The 18,937-nt window shown below is 34.0% G+C and overlaps 1 protein-coding gene and 1 long non-coding RNA gene across 2 annotated transcripts; one reads left to right on the top strand and one right to left on the bottom strand.

Annotated features, from left to right (window-relative positions):
• Nucleotides 1-539: 539 nt before the first annotated feature.
• LOC142548212 (uncharacterized) lies at nucleotides 540-1,109 on the bottom strand. Its single transcript, XR_012820943.1, has 3 exons — nucleotides 989-1,109; nucleotides 845-900; nucleotides 540-763 (listed from the first exon to the last, which is right to left on the bottom strand). It is a non-coding gene; the product is annotated as an uncharacterized LOC142548212 (long non-coding RNA).
• Nucleotides 1,110-15,025: 13,916 nt separating this feature from the next.
• Nucleotides 15,026-18,259, top strand: LOC142549503 (multiple C2 domain and transmembrane region protein 14). The gene has a single exon (XM_075658473.1). The coding sequence runs from the start codon at nucleotides 15,168-15,170 to the stop codon at nucleotides 18,117-18,119; it is 2,952 nt and encodes a 983-aa protein (XP_075514588.1). The 5' UTR covers nucleotides 15,026-15,167; the 3' UTR covers nucleotides 18,120-18,259.
• Nucleotides 18,260-18,937: the final 678 nt, after the last annotated feature.

Genomic DNA, 18,937 nt, shown 5'->3' with positions numbered 1-18,937 from the left:
TGAATTTCAGAGAAAAAAATAATTCACAAGGACGTTGCTATATTGAATAGTGCTATTTTACGTGTTGGCGTGACTGTTTGAGATATCTGTATACAACACGCGTGGAAGAGTTGACTGAAGATCGTGTTTTTATTACTCCAGTTTTTGGCATTGTGTTTTGCTTTTTTGAATACGTTTTAGTTTGATTATTTGTTTTAGAAAATAATTTGTTTTCTCAACGTACTGAAAAATTAGTTTTCGTTAAAATCATTAGTGTTTGTTTTTGTAAACGTAAGTTGTTTTATAGTGATTATTCTGTTGTGAGGTACCGCACAAGTATACTTGCACACAATTATTTTCTGAGTTTTAGTTAAAATTATTTATTTGTGTGTTGTTTTATTTCGGTGCGTGTTGTCACATGTTACAATATCTGAGACTACATTTAAATGTGATACACACAAATTTTTTACAATTTATGTTAAACAGAATCCCCTTACGTGTCTTAAAACTCTAGTTTTTCTATCTTGAGCAATCTTACAAAAATATATTGTCCAATAATTTGTAAACTTTTATTAAAAACTAATAATACCGTTATTATTACATCATTTTCGTATTAAGATGCAATAATTTAGTCCATGGGGGAAGCAATAGAATTTTTTATTGTCTCTTCCTTCATTCAACTCTAGCTTGAAGGAGGAGTTGGATTCTTCGGATCATGGGCCGGATTCGGGCCTGGGTCAGTATAATCCATCATTCTTTTCTCAACATCGATGCTTCTCACATCCTGCAAATATTAAAAATAACACTTATTTAAACCATTTTTGGGTCTGCGAATTTCTCATAGTGAAGGAAAATTAATATTTACATGATCAGAAAGTTTGTCGAACAGAGACGACGTCGTCTTGTTTGATATAAATAGTTCTGAAACAGAAACAAATATAGCACAAATCCATTAAATGTACGTTCGAGCGAACTGAAAGGGAAAAAAGTAGGTAATAAATCAGCATACTTGATTTTGGAATCGATGAAACCGATAGGGCATGAGAAAAGATTAGAAGAGCAGTGAGAATAAGGAGACAAGTCTTTTGTCGGATCTCCATGAGTCAGAACATATGGAAACGAAGAAGGATGATGAATTGGTCCAAAATTACACACACGCAGATATATATTTTAGAAGGAAGTTGGATATATAAATATGGTGACAAAATCAACACACGTTTATATCATGGGATCATGCAGATTGCGTTCGATTTACTCTATTTTAAATTTGCTCACACGTTAATTATATATATATATATATATATATATATATATATAGACACATACGCACCCTAAGAAACTTCTGATCATCCATCAAGCATTGCTCGTCCTCACTCACACGCCCTAAGAAACTTATGGTCACTCATCCCAAAATTGCTCTGTGCTTCACTTTTGAGTTTTTATGTGATGAACTTCCGAAAAAAAGATGCATTTTTTTGATATGATTAGTACATATCAAATCTTTTAAGAACTTTTCACCTGCACAGTCTCATATCCGAACAGATGTGAAATTCCTCACTACAAAAAAGACAGAAGTTAGCGACGGTCAAAACCGTCGCTAAAACAGTCGCTACAAGGGTATGGGGACGGTTTTAACGACGGTTTACATGTCCGTCACGGGAAGTCGCGTCGCCTTGTATAGCGACGGTTTCTCAATAACCGTCGTTACTATGGCGACGATTTCTTTAAGAATACCGTCGCTTAGTGTTGCGACAGTTCACATAAACACCGTCGCTAACAAAAGCGACGGTTATAAACAAACCGTCGCTAAAATAAGCGACGATTTTGTCAAAAGCCGACGCTCTAATAAGCAACGGTTTTGTCAAAAACCGTCGCAAAAATAAGCGACGGTTGTGTTGAAAACCGTCGCTATAATAAGCGATGTTTTTTTTAAAAAAAACGATAGATTCATGAAGCGATGGTATTTAATCCAAATACTACGCAAAATTTCATAAATAAAATACTACGCAAAATAAAATATTAGATTTTCTGTAAAAAAAAAAAAAACGCTTTTAAAAACCTGACGTGCGCGAAGATATACAGATCTACGTAACGTTGAAAGATCACACCGACGAGCAAATCTACAAAGTTAATACGAAAAAATGTTATTACAAAAAAAAAAAGAAACTTGAAAAAAATTGATAGACCTTAAACTCCCAGAGAAAAAAGGCGCAAATCGCTGAAAAAATGTTCGCAAACCTCGGTATATATAGAACCATAGCAACGGTTTTTGCAAAAACCGTGGGTACTAGCGACGGTTAAGATTTAAACTGTCGCTATTGGCGATAATTTTTTGGGAACCGTCGCCGATCTAGATCGACGACGGTTTAAGGCAAAACCGTCGTTATTGGCGACGGTCAAACGAAACCGTCGCTATGAGCGACGGTTAACAAAAACCGTCGCCGAAAGCAGAATAAAACCGTCGCTTTTGTTTTTCTTAAAAAAAATTCCCTTAAATACGTAGTTATATAAAAATATATTTTGTTAAATATAATTGAACATGATGTTCACCGACTGTGGGATGGGACAACTTTGATTTTTTGTCATCGACTCAGCCATGTAGCGCTTCATCTCCACCTGTGATGTTGATAAAAAATAAATCATATCGATTTTTCTTAATGTAACATTAATGTTAATAACGAAATTTCATAAACTTACGTGGTGCAGGTGGGAGCGCCGGTAAGAAAAAATTCGTAGCGACGGTTGTTTGCAAAAAAACGTCGTTAAAAAGCGACGGTTTGTAGTCAAACCGTCGCTAATAGCGACAGTTTTAGACAAATGGTCGCTAACATGGATCGGCGACGGTTATGGTTTAACCGTCGCTATTGGCAACGGATAAAAAATATTGTCGCCTTCTATTGCGATGGTCTCGTTTTAAAAATACTCTCGCCTTATATTGCGACGGTCTCTATTTATACCGTCGCACATGGCAACGGATAAAAAACTCGTCGCCTAATATGGCGACGGACTTAATTACTAACGTCGACAAAAGCGACGGTCAAAAATCCCGTCGCACAAAATGGCGACGGGTTTATTCTAACTGTCGCAAATTAGCGACGGGTTTGCAAAAATTGTCGCTAGTTTAGCGACGGGTTTTGAATAACTGTCGCTATGTTAGCGACGGTTGTTAATAAACCATCGCTTAATTTATTAGACGACGGTTTTGTGTAAAACCGTCGCTAATAAGGCGACGGTTTATCAAAAACCGTCGCGATAGGAGCGGCGGTTTGTGAAAAACCGTCGCTATACCGACCGTTTTTTTGTAGTGCCTCTCGTTCCAGTGTGAGATCGGTTCATTCATGTTCCGTTTGCCTAGAAGCCTGTCACGAGCTGCATATAGTCTGTACAACCTCATGGTATCGACGATCACCACTGATCCTCTTCAAATCCAGGCGTCACAATCATGGAGCTGAATACGTTGGATTTTCTCCAGTTTTCATTATGCTCACACAATTTCATATATTCCTTCATTTGTTGAAAAAATTCAAATCATATCTCTTCCCAATTCATGTATCAATATATTTCTTGATTCATTTATAGGAATAAATACTCTTGATTATCATGGAATTTATTGTTTTACATAAGATCTCTGTAGTCTTCTTCATTCAACATTTTTTCTCACTAGTGGGGTGGGTATCGTCAGTTGGATCTTCATAATACGTTGAAACATGTGAAAACGAAGAAGAATAATGAATATGGTCCGAAGTTACATCCATCTAGGCTCCGTACGTGTGATGAGATAAGTAAATGATTAATAATTAGAGTTATTAAACAATGAGATATATGGATTAATAGTACGGTGGGATAAATAACATGGTGTTTGGTATGATTTTAAAATGATGGATTAATTTTGTAAATTTTATTGCAATGACCAAAATGCCCCAAGTGTTAATTAAATATATAGTCTTAAAATAATTGGATAGATAATTAAATATTTATAATTATAATTTACATTTATTAAAATTAATTTAAATATATTTATTAGAAATAAATTTGTAAATATGCATTTACTTTAATAATTAAAATAACAATAATATTTTGAATGTTAAATAAAATTTAGTAATAATTACAATATTATTGTTTTTTAAAATAATTATAAATATTTTTAAAATAATTTGATAGATAATTAAATATTTATAATTATAATTTATATTTATTAAAATTAATTTAAATATATTTATTAAAAATATATTTGAAAATATTATGGTAATCATTAAACAAAATAAATTAGAATTTAATAAATATTTATTTTCATGAAAGAATTAATTAACAAGATTAGAAATTTATAAAAATTTGTTTTAAGATAGATTTGTATTACAATTTATTTTTTTTAAAATGATTGAAAATAATAAAAATATATGAAATTAATTTATAAAAAAATATAATAAAAATATAAATATTATATTAATTTATCATTATCACTATTCAAGAATTATATATTATCACATCTTTGAGGAGAGATATTTAATCACACAAATAACATAAATAGTGAGGGCTTTCAATCATAATCAAGGGCCTCCATTCTAAATTAAAAATGAATCAAACATGAGATAAGTGATGATTATTTAATAATCATTCCCTTATCATAGCTACCAAACATAGCCCTAGAGTTTAGGAAAGGGATATGTGCTAAAAAAATCAATAATAATAATAACCACTAAAAAAACGGTAATTTTAGTAATAAATATTTGTTTTTCATGTATATTTCAATTTTTGACAATTTTATTCTTTTTCATCGGAAGTGCTGTGACAAACTCATGTAAGCACGGCATAAATGTTGATCAAAGTCACGTCGAAAAAATGATTAAATTTCAAATATAACAACAAATGAATATTAAAATTTGACATAAAAAATTATCAAAATCATATAAAGATAAATCATAATAAGTCAAATAAAGCAATGTTTCCTGAAAAGAATGAGATATATAAAAGCATATATGGCGACAAAATCAAACAAACATTTATTTCATGAGATTATGCAGATTGCGTTGAATTTACTCCATGTTTCAATTTTCCTCGCGTCATTTCATAAACCTTACCGATGTATGTATAAACATGTTTCTTGATTCATTCATAGGAATAAATTAATAATCTTTTTATAAAAAACTTGCATAATTTGTTTGTCTTGATGGAAAATAAACTATCTAACTTTATGAAACATATGTCAATTTAGTTTTAGCTATCGAGCAAACCCAAACCACCATGATGAGGAAAAAAAAAGATGGGTTAAGTTAATGTTTTAACAATTCATTTGAAAATTGTTCAAAATAATTTATCTAATCTAATTGAATTATGGTTTAAGACGAGTTGACCCGTCATTTATGTTATGAGTAGGTCTCTTGTGAGACGGTCTCACGAATCTTTATCTGTGAGACGGGTCAACCCTACTATATTCACAATAAAAAGTAATACTTATAGCATAAGAAAGTAATAATTTTTCATGGATGACCCAAATAAGAGATTCGTATCACAAAATACGACATGTGAGACCGTCTCACACAAGTTTCTGTCATATGTCATTTACTTAGTTCACATATTAGTTTATTGTGATTTTAATGTTTAATTATATTTGTCTTCAGGAATTTTATTGCAAATTCTTTAAATAATACTAATATAAAAACAACTATTTCCGGCCAAGTATCATATGTTCTAGAATTTAATAATGAACAAAAAGAGCAGAAAGATGGAGAATACATTATGAAATAATATAATGGTTGGTGAATCTTGAAGAATTTTATATTATTTATTTAAGTTTTTTAAGACTTTGTTATATTTTAGACGCTCTTAATTAATTTCTTATGTCTATGATATTAATTGTTAAATTACTTGCCTAAATGTAATAAATAATATTATAATATATATATATATATTATAATATATAGATATACTCATTTTTTTTTTAGTTTTTCTTTATTTTTTTGTGGGTTTACTCGCCTAACTCGCATTTCATTGCCCATTGTGGGTGGAGTTGGGGTTTTTCGACCCGCAAAATTGACAGCCCAATCCACCCCGCCCCGTTTGATATGTTGCAAAAGTGGGTTGGATTATTTGTGTCGTTAACCATTTTCAAATCTCTAAAAGAATACTGGAATAATATTAAGTAAATTTTGAGTAAATATATACCGTAAGCAAGTTCTTGAAAAATAATAAAAACTAAAATATTTATACACTTTTATGCAAATCCGGCTCTATTTTTATTATACAGACAAACATCGTTTAATTTTTTTTTAATTAAAGAGAATTAGTTTAATAGTTCTTATCCAAACTTTCATATATATATATATATATATATTATTTATTTATTTATTTATTTTTTCAAATCTTTTAATGATAAAATTTAATCATTTATTGTTAAGAATAATAAATTAATAATAAATAAATAAATATTAAAAATAGTAATATATTAATATTTATGATAATAAATATAATAATGATTAATAAGTATATTGATGATATAAAATAAATAGTAATGATAACATTTATCATTTAGTAATCGTCATAATAACGATAATAATAAATAAATAAAATTAATTATTATTAGACAATAAGAAAATTAATAAATAAATACGGACAACTAAAGTTAAAATAAATAATATAAAAAGTGTTGAAAAATAATATTTAAAATGTGTGTATTGAATATTTGAATGTTGAAAATAAGAGTTGTAAATATTGAAAATTAATGTGTGATGATATAGGTAATGATGTATTTTGTTTTTGAATTATTTGTAAAGAAATTCTATAAATAGCCTCACCATTTGTGAAGAAATTTACAATTGAGTTGAGAGAGAAAAATATTATAAAGTATGTAGTTTTGTAAATTTTGAGAGTTTGAGATTTTTACTTTTTACCGTAAATTTTTATTTTTTCACAACACGTTATCAGCACGAAGCTCTAAAGGTCCTCCATATTTTTTCAAGCTCCAAAACAGAAGAAAAAGATAACAAAAGTAATAATATTTATTTTACTGTTTATTTATTTATTGTAATGTTATTAATATATAATAAAAATAAATTTTTCAAAAACTTGTTATAAATCCTGGGAGGATGTTAAGACGACATCCCACACTCCCGGTAAGGGATACGACAGGTATAAAAGCCTATAAGGTTTTTAAACAAAATAACTTATGACACCGCATTATAATAATGTGATATGATATACATAATTATTTAAACATGACTAATATTATATACATCATATTATTACCATAAAATTATACAAATGCATACATTTATTTTTTGTACACTAACGGTCATAAACGGTAACAAAACGACTAGTTTTTGCCCTATAAATATGATCTCACAAACACATTCAATCACTCCAACTTTCACTTCTTCTCTAAAAATTATTCTTCATCAAATTTTCTAAGAAAAAAGAAGATGGCTTTCTCAAATATATTTTTAATTATTTTGGTTATCATACTCACAAGTCTTGTATTTATTGGAGAATATCCTCATCGTGTGTTTTCTTTATTTTTACGAATGCTTGTACTTGTTGTTTATCCATTACTTTGTATTGCAATAATCATTAACTAATAAAATGTATCGTAATTTTTTTAGTATCACCATGTCAAACTTGACAAAGCTCGAATTCATTGCTCTTGATATTACGGGGAAAAATTATATGCCATGGACTCTCGATGTAGAAATGCATCTTGAGTCATTGGGTCTAAGTGAGACCATAAAAAAAATAGCATATCGACATCACAAGAAAAGAAAAAAGCCATGATATTTTTGCGTCGACATCTCAACGATGGATTGAAATGTGAGTATCTAATTGAAAAAGATCTCATGGCTTTGTGGAAGGGATTAAAAGAAAGATTCGAACATATAAGGGAAGTTATACTTCAAACCGCCCGAGATGAATGGAATACGTTGAGATTCCAAGATTTTAAAAAAGTCAGTGATTACAACTCGGCGATGTATAGAATAATCTCGCAATTGAAATTTTGTGGACATGAGGTTACAGAATCGGAAATGCTTGAAAAAACATTTTCCACTTTTCACGCATCGAATATAACTCTACAACAACAATATAGAGTGCGTGGATTTTCGAAATATTCTGAACTTATCGCCTGTCTCTTGGTGGCGGAAAAGAATAATGAGCTGCTAATGAGAAATCATCAGGCACGACCCACTGGTTCAACGGCATTTCCTGAAGTAAATGTCGTAAACAAAAATGAATTTAAATCTGGAAACCAAAATAAAAGTTATAGACAAGATTTTGGTCGAGGACGAAATCGAGGTCGTGGACGTGGAAGTGGTCGTGGTCGTGGACGCGGTCGTGGTTTTGAAAATAATCGAGATAGTTACTGTTATAACTCATCTCAAAAGAACGTCCCAAACCATCAACAGAAAAGACATCATGAAAATATGAGTATTAATGAGAATCACTCAAAAAGATTTGAAAGTTCTTGTTTCAGATGTGGTACTCCAGGACATTGGTCCCGCATTTGTCGAGCCCCTGAGCACCTTTGTAAACTTTATAAAGAATCAATAAAGGGGAAAGAAAAGAAGACCAACTTCACTGAACAAAGTGAACCTTTGAGTGATTCAACTCATTTTGATGCTGGAGATTTTCTGATTGATTTTTCAGACAATGATCAATTTGCTGGTGGAATAAATATGTAAAATATTTTATGTACCCGTATGATAATATTTTATCGTGTGCTATATTGTTTACATATGTATTGTATTGTATTTTATTGTCAGTAATTATATTTCATTGCATATTTTTTTTGAAGTTCAAACATGGAAAATGCTATGAACAAAGATGAAGTTTGCATACCCGATAGTGGTACAACGCATATTATCCTCCAAAATAAAAGATATTTCTTGGAACTAAAACCAACAAAAACAATGGTGAATACAATATCAGGTCATGTAGACTTGATTAAAGGATGTGGTAAAGCACAATTTTTGTTACCTAATGGTACAAAATTTTTTATCAATGATGCTTTATATTCACCACAATCGAAAAGAAATTTGTTGAGTTTTAATGATATATATTCCCATGGTTATGATACTCAAATAATGAATAAAGGGAATGAGAAATATATGTGTCTTTCACATATAAATCAGGAAAGAAATATGTGATTGAAAAACTAATGAGAAATATATGTGTCTTATCACATATAAATCAGGAAAGAAATATGTGATTGAAAAACTACCAATGCTCCATACTGGATTGCATTATACACATATAAGTCTCATTGAATCAAACATGGTAGTTGATAAATCTTCAATATTAACCAATTGGCATGATCGATTAGGACATCATGGTTCAACAATGATGCGAAGAATTATGGAAAATACACATGGCCATCCGCTGAAAGACCAGAAGATCTTTCAGAATAATAAGTTTCAATGTAAAGCATGTTCTATTGGAAAACTTATTATAAGACGATCACAAGTCAAAATCCAAAATGAATCACCAATGTTTCTTGAACGTATTCAGGGTGATATTTGTGGACCAATTCATCCACCATGTGGACCATTCAGATACTTTATGGTATTGATTTATGCCTCCAGCAGATGGTCACATGTATGTTTATTGTCAACTCGAAATGTTGCATTTGCAAGATTACTTGCTCAAATAATAAAATTGAGGAATCGATTTTCCGTTATACAATCAAGAAAATTAGACTTGATAATGCCGGTGAATTTACTTCCCAGACTTTCAATGATTATTGTATGTCTATGGGAATCATTGTTGAGCATCATGTTGCTCATGTACATACACAGAATGGATTGGCTGAATCGTTGATTAAACGTCTGCAAATGATTGCTAGACCAATGATTATGAAAAAAAAGCTCCCTATTTCTATATGAGGACATGCAATTTTACATGCTGCTTTATTAATTCGCATCAGACCAAGTGCATATCATAAATACTCTCAATCGCAGCTTGCATTTGGTAAAGAACCAGACATTTCTCATCTGAGAATTTTTGGATGTATGGTGTATGTGCCTATTGCACCACCGCAACGAAAGAAAATGGGACCTCAAAGAAAGATTGAAATTTATATCGGTTACGATAGTCAATCAATCATTCGATATCTTGAATCTCAGACAGGCGACATGTTCACAACACGTTTTGTTGATTGTCATTTTAATGAGGAAATCTTCCCAATGTTAGGGGGAGATAAGAAACATAGCGAAAAGAAAATTACATGGTATGTATCATCATTGTTACATCTGGATCCAAGAACAAAACAATGTGAAAAAGATGTACAGCAAATTGTGCACTTGCAAAGAATAGCAAATCAAAATACCAGATGCATTTGCAGACACAAAAGGGGTAACTAAATCATATATACATGCTGCAAATGCCCCTGCTCGAATTGAAATTCCGAAGAAACAAATTGAAGACACTCATGATGTCATTAAACGCCTAAAACGTGGAAGGCCAGTCGGTTCCATTTCAAAGTTAATTTCATCGTTTTATTATATTCTAATGTATCAATCATGACCAAAGTTAAAAGTTATAGGTATGATTGATGAATGGCTTTTGACCGCATAATGATCACGCCTTAAGTGTGAGATTGTGGTCTTGAAACTATCATTGCATGATTTATTTGAATTTATTATAATAAATAATATAAAAAATAATTAATAGTAGCGATAATTATAATAAGTGCAAATAATAATAATAATAATAAACTTTTAAATAAAAAATATTTAATTTTTAATTAAAATGCGATTTGGTTCTTAAAAACATTTTAGTAAGATTGAACATTTGTCGTTTTACCAAAAAAACTATATCTAATGGTAACATTCGGAAGTGTTGGCCAATCCTCCAGGCTATTGAGATGTCACTGGTTTCTCAAATGGAGAATTTTTTAGTACATGACTCTATATCTAAAGCAGAAGATTCAAGTACTCATAACACAAGTGTTAAGTCATGATCACCTTTAGATGGGTCGGAAAAAGAAAAAATTGAATATCTAGATCATTTTATCGAGCCTTCTAGTCAATCTTTCACCTCGGGAATTGAAGAGAGAGAAGTCAATCTTAAACCTCAAACTGATAAGGGAAAATATAATGTGGATACTGATGAGCTTATAGTTTCTCCATTTCATTTATTTTAAAAGAACTGAGAGAAATTAAAGCAAGAACACATATCAACATAGCAAAAATCCGAGTTAATATAGTAGGAAGTATCATAAGATATAGATGAAATTAAATTCATATCCCAATGAGGTAAAAGTATGGTATGAACTTGATGCTCTTGCATCGGTTTATACATCACTTAGCTTCCCAGAAATCTCTGTATTACCAAAATAGATCTGGGAAGTTCTTCATAAAACATGCACACATAATGATTATTTATCGAAAGGAGATATTTCAGAGCTTTATTTTTTTATTGCAGTACTAGAACCAACAGGGAAAGGCTCACATGAAATATTTTATTTCATAAGTTGAGAAAATCAGACATGAACATTCAGAAGTTCATTAAGAGTCATCCAAAGAATGATACACTTTTTGTTTCATCACTCACTGAAGACGATGTATCTACCAGAAAAAAATAGAGATTATAGGTCTGTCTCATAGAGATGGACAAAGTCAAGTTTCCATTTAAGTTTTATCAAAATTCTGTAAATGGATTTTTTTCTGTTAAATATCATGACAAGAAAAACTAAAGGTTTGTAGAAGAAATATCTGAAAAACAAAATAATATTATGCGGAACAGAAAGCTGCCGTAGAGTGAAGAAACTCGTCGGAAATTCTGCAATATAGCTCATGCGGGAAGATGGTCAGAAGGAATCTGCCCAGAATCTCCAAACCAGAAAGAGTCATAATTCGAGAAAGGTTTTTGTCCCATATCTGACCGAACTCATAATATGGAGACAAATCTAAGTAGTGAAGGTTTACATAAATCACGTTTTCTTCGTCGACTATAAAAAAACAAAATATTCTCCAACAAAGGTAAAAAAAAAAGCATGTGATCCAACTACTCCATTAGTGAATGATATACCACTCAACCACCACAACATGAAAGACCACTAACTAGTGGTACACCAATTAAAAAATGTTGTTGGCTACAACGGGCAAAACAATTGACAAGTTTGAAGTCCATGTTTCAAATCTACCAAGACTTCTGTATATAGCAGGATCGAAGGAAGACGAAGACATCTTTCAATCTCTTCAAATTTCTTTCAGAATAAAATTTGTAATATTTTCAGTTTATGTGTGTTGTTAGTAGCTAAACATGTTTCTCCTCGTCTATAGGAGGTTAATATGTAGTAACATGTCGTATGTTTGAATAAAATAATCAAGGCCTACGGTCCTCTCATGTATATATTATTTTCAAAAATAAACTTATTTACTATACATCTTGAGTAGAAAAATGATACAGAGTTGTACTAAGTGCCATTAAAGGGATCTACGTCATGAACTATCTGTTGGACTGCGAGATTAGATTATGAGGAACAGTCCGTAAAATCCGATTAATACAACCCGATGACATTCCGGTCAAAAAGGTAAAATATTTTTTTAATTATACGTAGACATGTCAAAACGGGCTGGCGGGACGGGCCAGTCCGCTATTTTGGCGGGCCTCTAAATGACCAACCTAGTTCAACCCACCTTGGGCTGATAAAAAAAATGCTAATAAATTTAGTATATCATTACATTTAAAATATATAAAAGAAGTATCTTTTATGAGAAAAAACATGTAAGTTCTGTTGAAATATCCAGAACATCTTAATAAATTATTTTTTAAATATAAATTAACATTAATTATTATTATAACAATTAAATTATATTTCATGAAACAACTGATTTATGTTTTAAAAAATTAATGTGCAATCGCAATTTGCAAAAAATTACTTGAAAAATATATCATATTGGTTTAGTTATTATTATTATAGAAAAATAAATCGTGTGTAAAGATTGACAGATACACTTGAAACTAATAAATTAAGCAATATTCATGAGATTGATTATAAACATATTTAAATAACTTAATTCTTAAAAAAAATCTGGAATAGTGTACCGATGCATGTGTATAAAGGGAACATGACTGGTACTTAACTAGCATATAAATAATTTATAGACCGATTTAAATTCTTATAAAAAAACATAAAAAAACGAGCATATAAATAGCGGAATTTTAATATTAAAACTTAAAAATATAAAATCATATCTTAATTTGGCGGGCCCATTTAGGCCCGACCCGTCTTGGCCCGCAACCCAAACGGGCTCAGTCTATTTTATCAATCCAACCCGCTCAATTTTCATGGCGGGGCGGGCCAGCCCAACGGACCTGACCTAATTTGACAAATCTAATTATACGGAAGTACGTCAGAGTTATTAAAAAACTTTAATTCATGGTATATAGGTTAGAAACATTGCGTAGTCTTATGTCTCTGGGCAGACTTGAAGTACAACAACCCCACGTACCAAAACAGGGGGTTCGAGGATGATTTTGCAAAATTGTAAAATATAGTAGAGATCTTAAACTAATTTTCGATGAACGAGAGATTAAATTCTAAACGTAAATAGAGTTTGATGGACCGTTGAAATTCGCCCTATTAACATTTTATTGAATTTTTGGTAAGCTCCATTTTAATACGCCGACTTTGCAGGTCAGTCCTTCACACCGAAACCATGAATACTTGCACCAAAAAAAAAATAAAAATAGTAATATATAAATTGTGGAACTAATTGTGAACTTGAAAGAAAATACACATATCATACTAATAATTTGTATAAAGAAAAATTATTATACAATTTTCTATGTATATTATAGCTCTGCTTAAAGCAATGTAGAACAAACGGGCGACAAAAATGTGTGGAGCAGTAAACAATGTAACGTTCATATTTGCAGTGAAGATCTAGTTCTAAATTAAGAAGTTTCCGACCAACCAACCAACCAACTACATATAATTTGCAAAAGCCAAAAGAGCACAAGGCTATGTACATATCCAGCACGGGACCTACCCATACATTTTGTTCATTAGAGATATTCTATTTTATGACATCAACTGTCGGTTTATTATCAAATTTTTACAGTATATTTTTCGAACTAATTAATTAAATATTTTTAAATAACTATTTGAATAACTTGAAAAAGAAATAAAGAAAAAACAAAACCGAGAGCCCCATAAAAATTTTAAAAAGAAAAAGAAAAAAATGTCGATTGTGTTAAGATCGAGATTTTGACTTAACTCAACCCCGGCCCAAAAGTTAGCATAAGAGGAGAGGGTTGTCAAAGTCCATAATGCAACTCTCAAGAATTTTATACAATCGATGTGAGACAGCTAACACACCCATCATGCCCAAGAATAAATATTTGGAGCGTGAAGTTTTACAAATGACCCAATTATGAGGATAATAGATGGTCCCACTATGGACAATCCAACACATAACGGTGAAACCTGATATCTGATATCATGTTAAGATTGATACTTTGACCTAATTCAAGCTCAAAAGCTAGTTGGGAGAAGATTGTCCAATTTTATATATGCAACTTCTAAGAATTTTATTCAATCGACGTGAGATAACTAATCGACTCCCATGATTGATGAATGGTCTTGATAGCATGCATCACGTGTGAGATTATAGTTATGGGAAGTAATGTTGCATGATTCTCCAAAACCACCAGTGTGACTCATATTTAATTATAGCTTTATTTTTTTATTTTTTTGACAAAAGTTTATGATTTTAGTTTTATATAATAAGCTGAGAAAACAAAAAATAAAAATGTCAGAGAGAGCCGTTCACACACATCCCACGTGGTCTCTACTCAGACAATTACATATATTGTACTTAAATCTTGTTTTAAATAATTAGTTTCTATATTATATTGTTCCCATTTGTGCAAATTGCAGAGAATAATCAATTATCTTGTCCTAATAAATAAATGAATATTTGCCAAACCGTAAATTGATTAACAAGAAGAAAGTCTTTAAACAGCGGTCAAAGTGGTGTCTGAACTTAATCCCGCTCCTCCGTATGTTTTATATCCTCTCTTTTTTTATCTCCTATAAATTACACTAATTTCTCTAGCTACTGTATCTAACTCAGTTCAATTTAATCGCCTTCTCTCTTTCTCTGCTCCATTTCACCATTCGAAAAGAGACTATTTTTTTTTCATATAGAAATAGTCTTGGTTCCCATTTCAAGCAATTTGTAATCAGAGTCGCACTGATGTCCGAGAACAGAAAACTGAGTGTCGAAGTCCAAAATGCCAAGAACTTGATGCCCAAAGACGGACAGGGGACAGCCAGCGCTTATGTCATCGTGGATTTTGATGGCCAACGGCGCCGTACCAAGACCATTTGCAGAGATCTCAACCCATACTGGGATGAAAAGCTCGAATTTTCAGTTCACGATGTTGAGTTCATGGCGGAAAAGATGCTGGAGCTTAACGTTTACAATGATAAGAAGACTGGGAAGAGGAGCACTTTTCTTGGGAAAGTGAAGATCTCTGGGAGCACTTTCGTGAAAGGCGGCGGGGAAGCTTCTTTGGTTTACTATCCGTTGGAGAAAAGGAGTGTGTTTTCTCAGATCAAAGGTGAGATTGGTTTGAAAATTTGGTACGAGGAAGAGGCTCCTCCGACTCCCGAGAAGCCTGATGCTGCAGAAACGGCGGTGGAGGAGAAACCACCGGAGAAGGACAAGGAAGAGGAGAAAAAGGCGGCTGAAGTTAAGGAAGAGAAGAAAGAAGAGGGAAAGGGGGAAGAAGAGGCCAAAAAAGAAGATAAGCCACCGGAGAACACAACGCCACCTCCTGAAACGCCGCCCACTAAGGTAGATGCACCAGAATATCAACAGAAACAAACCCCGAACCCAGAAAATTCTGTACTTCGAGGAAACTTGAAAAATAGAGATACGGAATCGAAATTTTTTACGAAATTCTCTAGTAGAGGTACTGATCGGCGCGTTGCCTTTGATCTTGTCGATCAAATGCCATTTCTCTATGTTCGAGTGGTGAAAGTCAATATCTTGAATCCAGAATCAGAGTCTTCGTTCTGTGCGAAGCTCGTCATCGGGACTCACGCAGTCAAGACCGAATCACAGGCCCCAAACAAAGTGATTGATCAGGTCTTCGCTTTTGAAAAAGAAAGCTTGAATTCAACTTCACTCGACGTCTCCATCATGGCTCAGAAGAAAGGCCCAGAAAGCGAAAGCAAAGTGGAGAGCACCGCCGGCACGGTGTCTTTTGATCTTCTGGAGGTGCCGAGAAGGGTCCCTCCCGACAGCCCATTAGCCCCACAGTGGTACAGCTTGGAAGGAGAAGGGTCGTCGGGAAATGACATCATGTTATCTGTGTGGGTAGGTACTCAGGCGGACGAGGCTTTCCAGGAGGCCTGGCAGTCGGATTCCGGAGGGCTGATCCCCGAGACCCGGGCCAAAGTTTACTTGTCTCCAAAGTTATGGTATTTGAGGGTAACGGTCATCCAAACACAAGATTTGCAGCTTGATTCTGGGTCTGGTGGGACCGAGCCTAAGGTTCGGAATCCGGAGCTATATGTTAAGGCCCAGCTCGGCGCACAACTGTTCAAGACAAGCCGAACAAGCATTGGCTCTTCCAATCCCACGTGGAATGAAGACCTTATTTTTGTTGCAGCCGAACCATTTGAGCCATTTTTCACTATCACAGTTGAAGATTTAACAAATGGTAACACGGTAGGCTACGCTAAAGTGCAGGTAACTACGGTGGATAAGCGCACAGACGACAGATCAGAGCCAAGATCCAGGTGGTTTAACTTAATCCGTGATGATAACAATAAGCCGTACGGTGGGAGGATACACGTTCGTGTTTGTTTGGAAGGTGGATATCATGTGCTTGACGAGGCAGCTCATGTGACCAGCGATGTTCGGCGCACTGCCAAGCAATTGTCAAAGCAGCCAGTTGGTTTGCTAGAAGTAGGCATTAGAGGGGCTACCAATTTGCTCCCCGTGAAGACCAAAGATGGTACGCGTGGGACCACTGATGCCTACGTGGTGGCAAAGTATGGACCAAAGTGGGTTCGGACAAGAACCATTCTTGATCGGTTTAATCCACGATGGAACGAGCAGTATACGTGGGATGTGTACGATCCGTGCACCGTTCTGACCTTAGGGGTGTTTGACAATGGAAGGTATAAGTGCGATGATAAAGTGGAGGTGAAAAATGATGTACGACTTGGGAAGTTACGTGTACGTCTCTCGACACTAGACACAAATCGAGTGTATGTTGGGACTTACTCTTTGATGGTGTTGCTTCCTGGTGGAGCCAAGAGGATGGGGGAAATCGAGATAGCAGTGAGGTTTTCGTGCTCATCGTGGCTTAGCCTGATTCAAGCATACGCTAATCCTATGTTACCGAGGATGCATTATGTGAAACCTTTGGGACCAGCTCAACAAGACGTTTTGAGGCATAATGCTACGAGGATTGTCACGATGAGGTTAGCTCGATCTGAACCGGCACTGGGTCACGAAGTTGTCCAATTCATGTTGGACTCTGATATGCACATTTGGAGTATGAGGAAGAGCAAAGCCAATTGGTTCCGGGTCGTGGGATGCTTGTCGAAAGCAGCCGCATTTGCACGATGGCTCGATGGGATCCAAACATGGGTGAACCCTCCAACCACGATTTTGATCCATGTCCTATTGGTGGCTATCGTGTTATGTCCACAACTAATGTTGCCCACGATGTTCATGTACTCATTCTTGATAATTATGTTGAGGTTTCGGTATCGTCAGCAAGTCTCGGTCACAATGGATCCTAGGTTGTCCCACGTTGAAACAGTGGGTCCAGATGAGCTTGATGAAGAGTTTGATGGATTCCCAACCACACAATCCATGGACCAAGTACGTGTCCGATATGACCGGTTACGTGCCCTGGCAGGACGTGCCCAAACGCTTTTGGGGGATGTTGCAGCTCAAGGTGAAAGACTGGAGGCATTGTTCAACTGGAGGGACCCGAGGGCAACTGGTATATTCGTTGTGTTGTGCCTGTTTGCTTCGTTGCTGTTTTATGTAGTACCTTTTAAGGCATTCATCTTAGCGTTTGGGTTTTACTACCTCCGTCATCCTAGGTTCCGGGACGACATGCCCTCCGTGCTCATGAACTTTTTCCGTAGGTTGCCACCGTTGTCGGATCGAATTATTTAGGCTGATTTTTTTCAAATATAACTTCTTTTGGGCAGTGTGACCAGTTATTAATTGCTAGAGATTTGATGCACTTTCCTAGTGTACTTTTGGTTAATCGTATTTATTTATTTGTTTTCAAACGAGAATGGGACGACTTGAAATACTACTACTGATTTTGCTAAAAGTAGTGACCGTTTGGGGACCCCGATACATTGGATATGATGTGTGTGTATTAAATGTCCAATTTTTAAAAAAATTTGACCGTTGCTTAGGGGGAGGCTAAAGGCACAATTCCTTCATCGAACAAAATATTTGATAAAATGTAATAATATTCAAGTTGGAAGCATTTAGGAAGTTACATATGCCAAATTGAATATGAAAAATGTCTCCATGCATCGCTGTGATGAATTAATGAGCTTCTCATAAATCGCTATATATCATTACATCAAATTGGGACCTGATATAAACTATATTTTTTATATTTTCATATCATACAAACTAAAGATAAAAAAGGGTCGAGTCTAAACTCGTTCTGTATTAGTCCCGCGTGGGGCAGCTTCAGACCCATCATAACAGGTCTACAAGAATGTATGTGGACGGATATCAGGTTTCGTCGGTTCGGTCGACCCTACCCCTGCGGGCACTGCCTGCAGGGGTCGATCCAACGGCTCGGATTTTTTCGAGCCAATTTTTTTTTTTTTTTTACAGGGAGGTGGGCCCGGATCACTCATGTGGAGTGATCCGGGCCGTTCATTGCCCGTGCAGGCAGTGCCTGCACGGGTAGGTTGAAACAAACCGGTTTCGTCGAACCCAGTCCACCAAAATATACATGTATATTT

Source organism: Primulina tabacum, chromosome 6 (assembly GCF_025594145.1).
Source record: "Primulina tabacum isolate GXHZ01 chromosome 6, ASM2559414v2, whole genome shotgun sequence".
NCBI classification, from domain to species: Eukaryota; Viridiplantae; Streptophyta; class Magnoliopsida; order Lamiales; family Gesneriaceae; genus Primulina; species Primulina tabacum.
The sequence above is the reverse complement of the archived record's forward strand: the minus strand, read 5'-3'. Positions and strand labels throughout refer to the sequence as shown.

What these genes read in the sequence shown, in the direction of transcription:
- LOC142549503 (XM_075658473.1), top strand. Translation starts at nt 15,168, where the DNA reads ATGTCCGAGAACAGAAAACTGAGTGTCGAAGTCCAAAATGCCAAGAAC.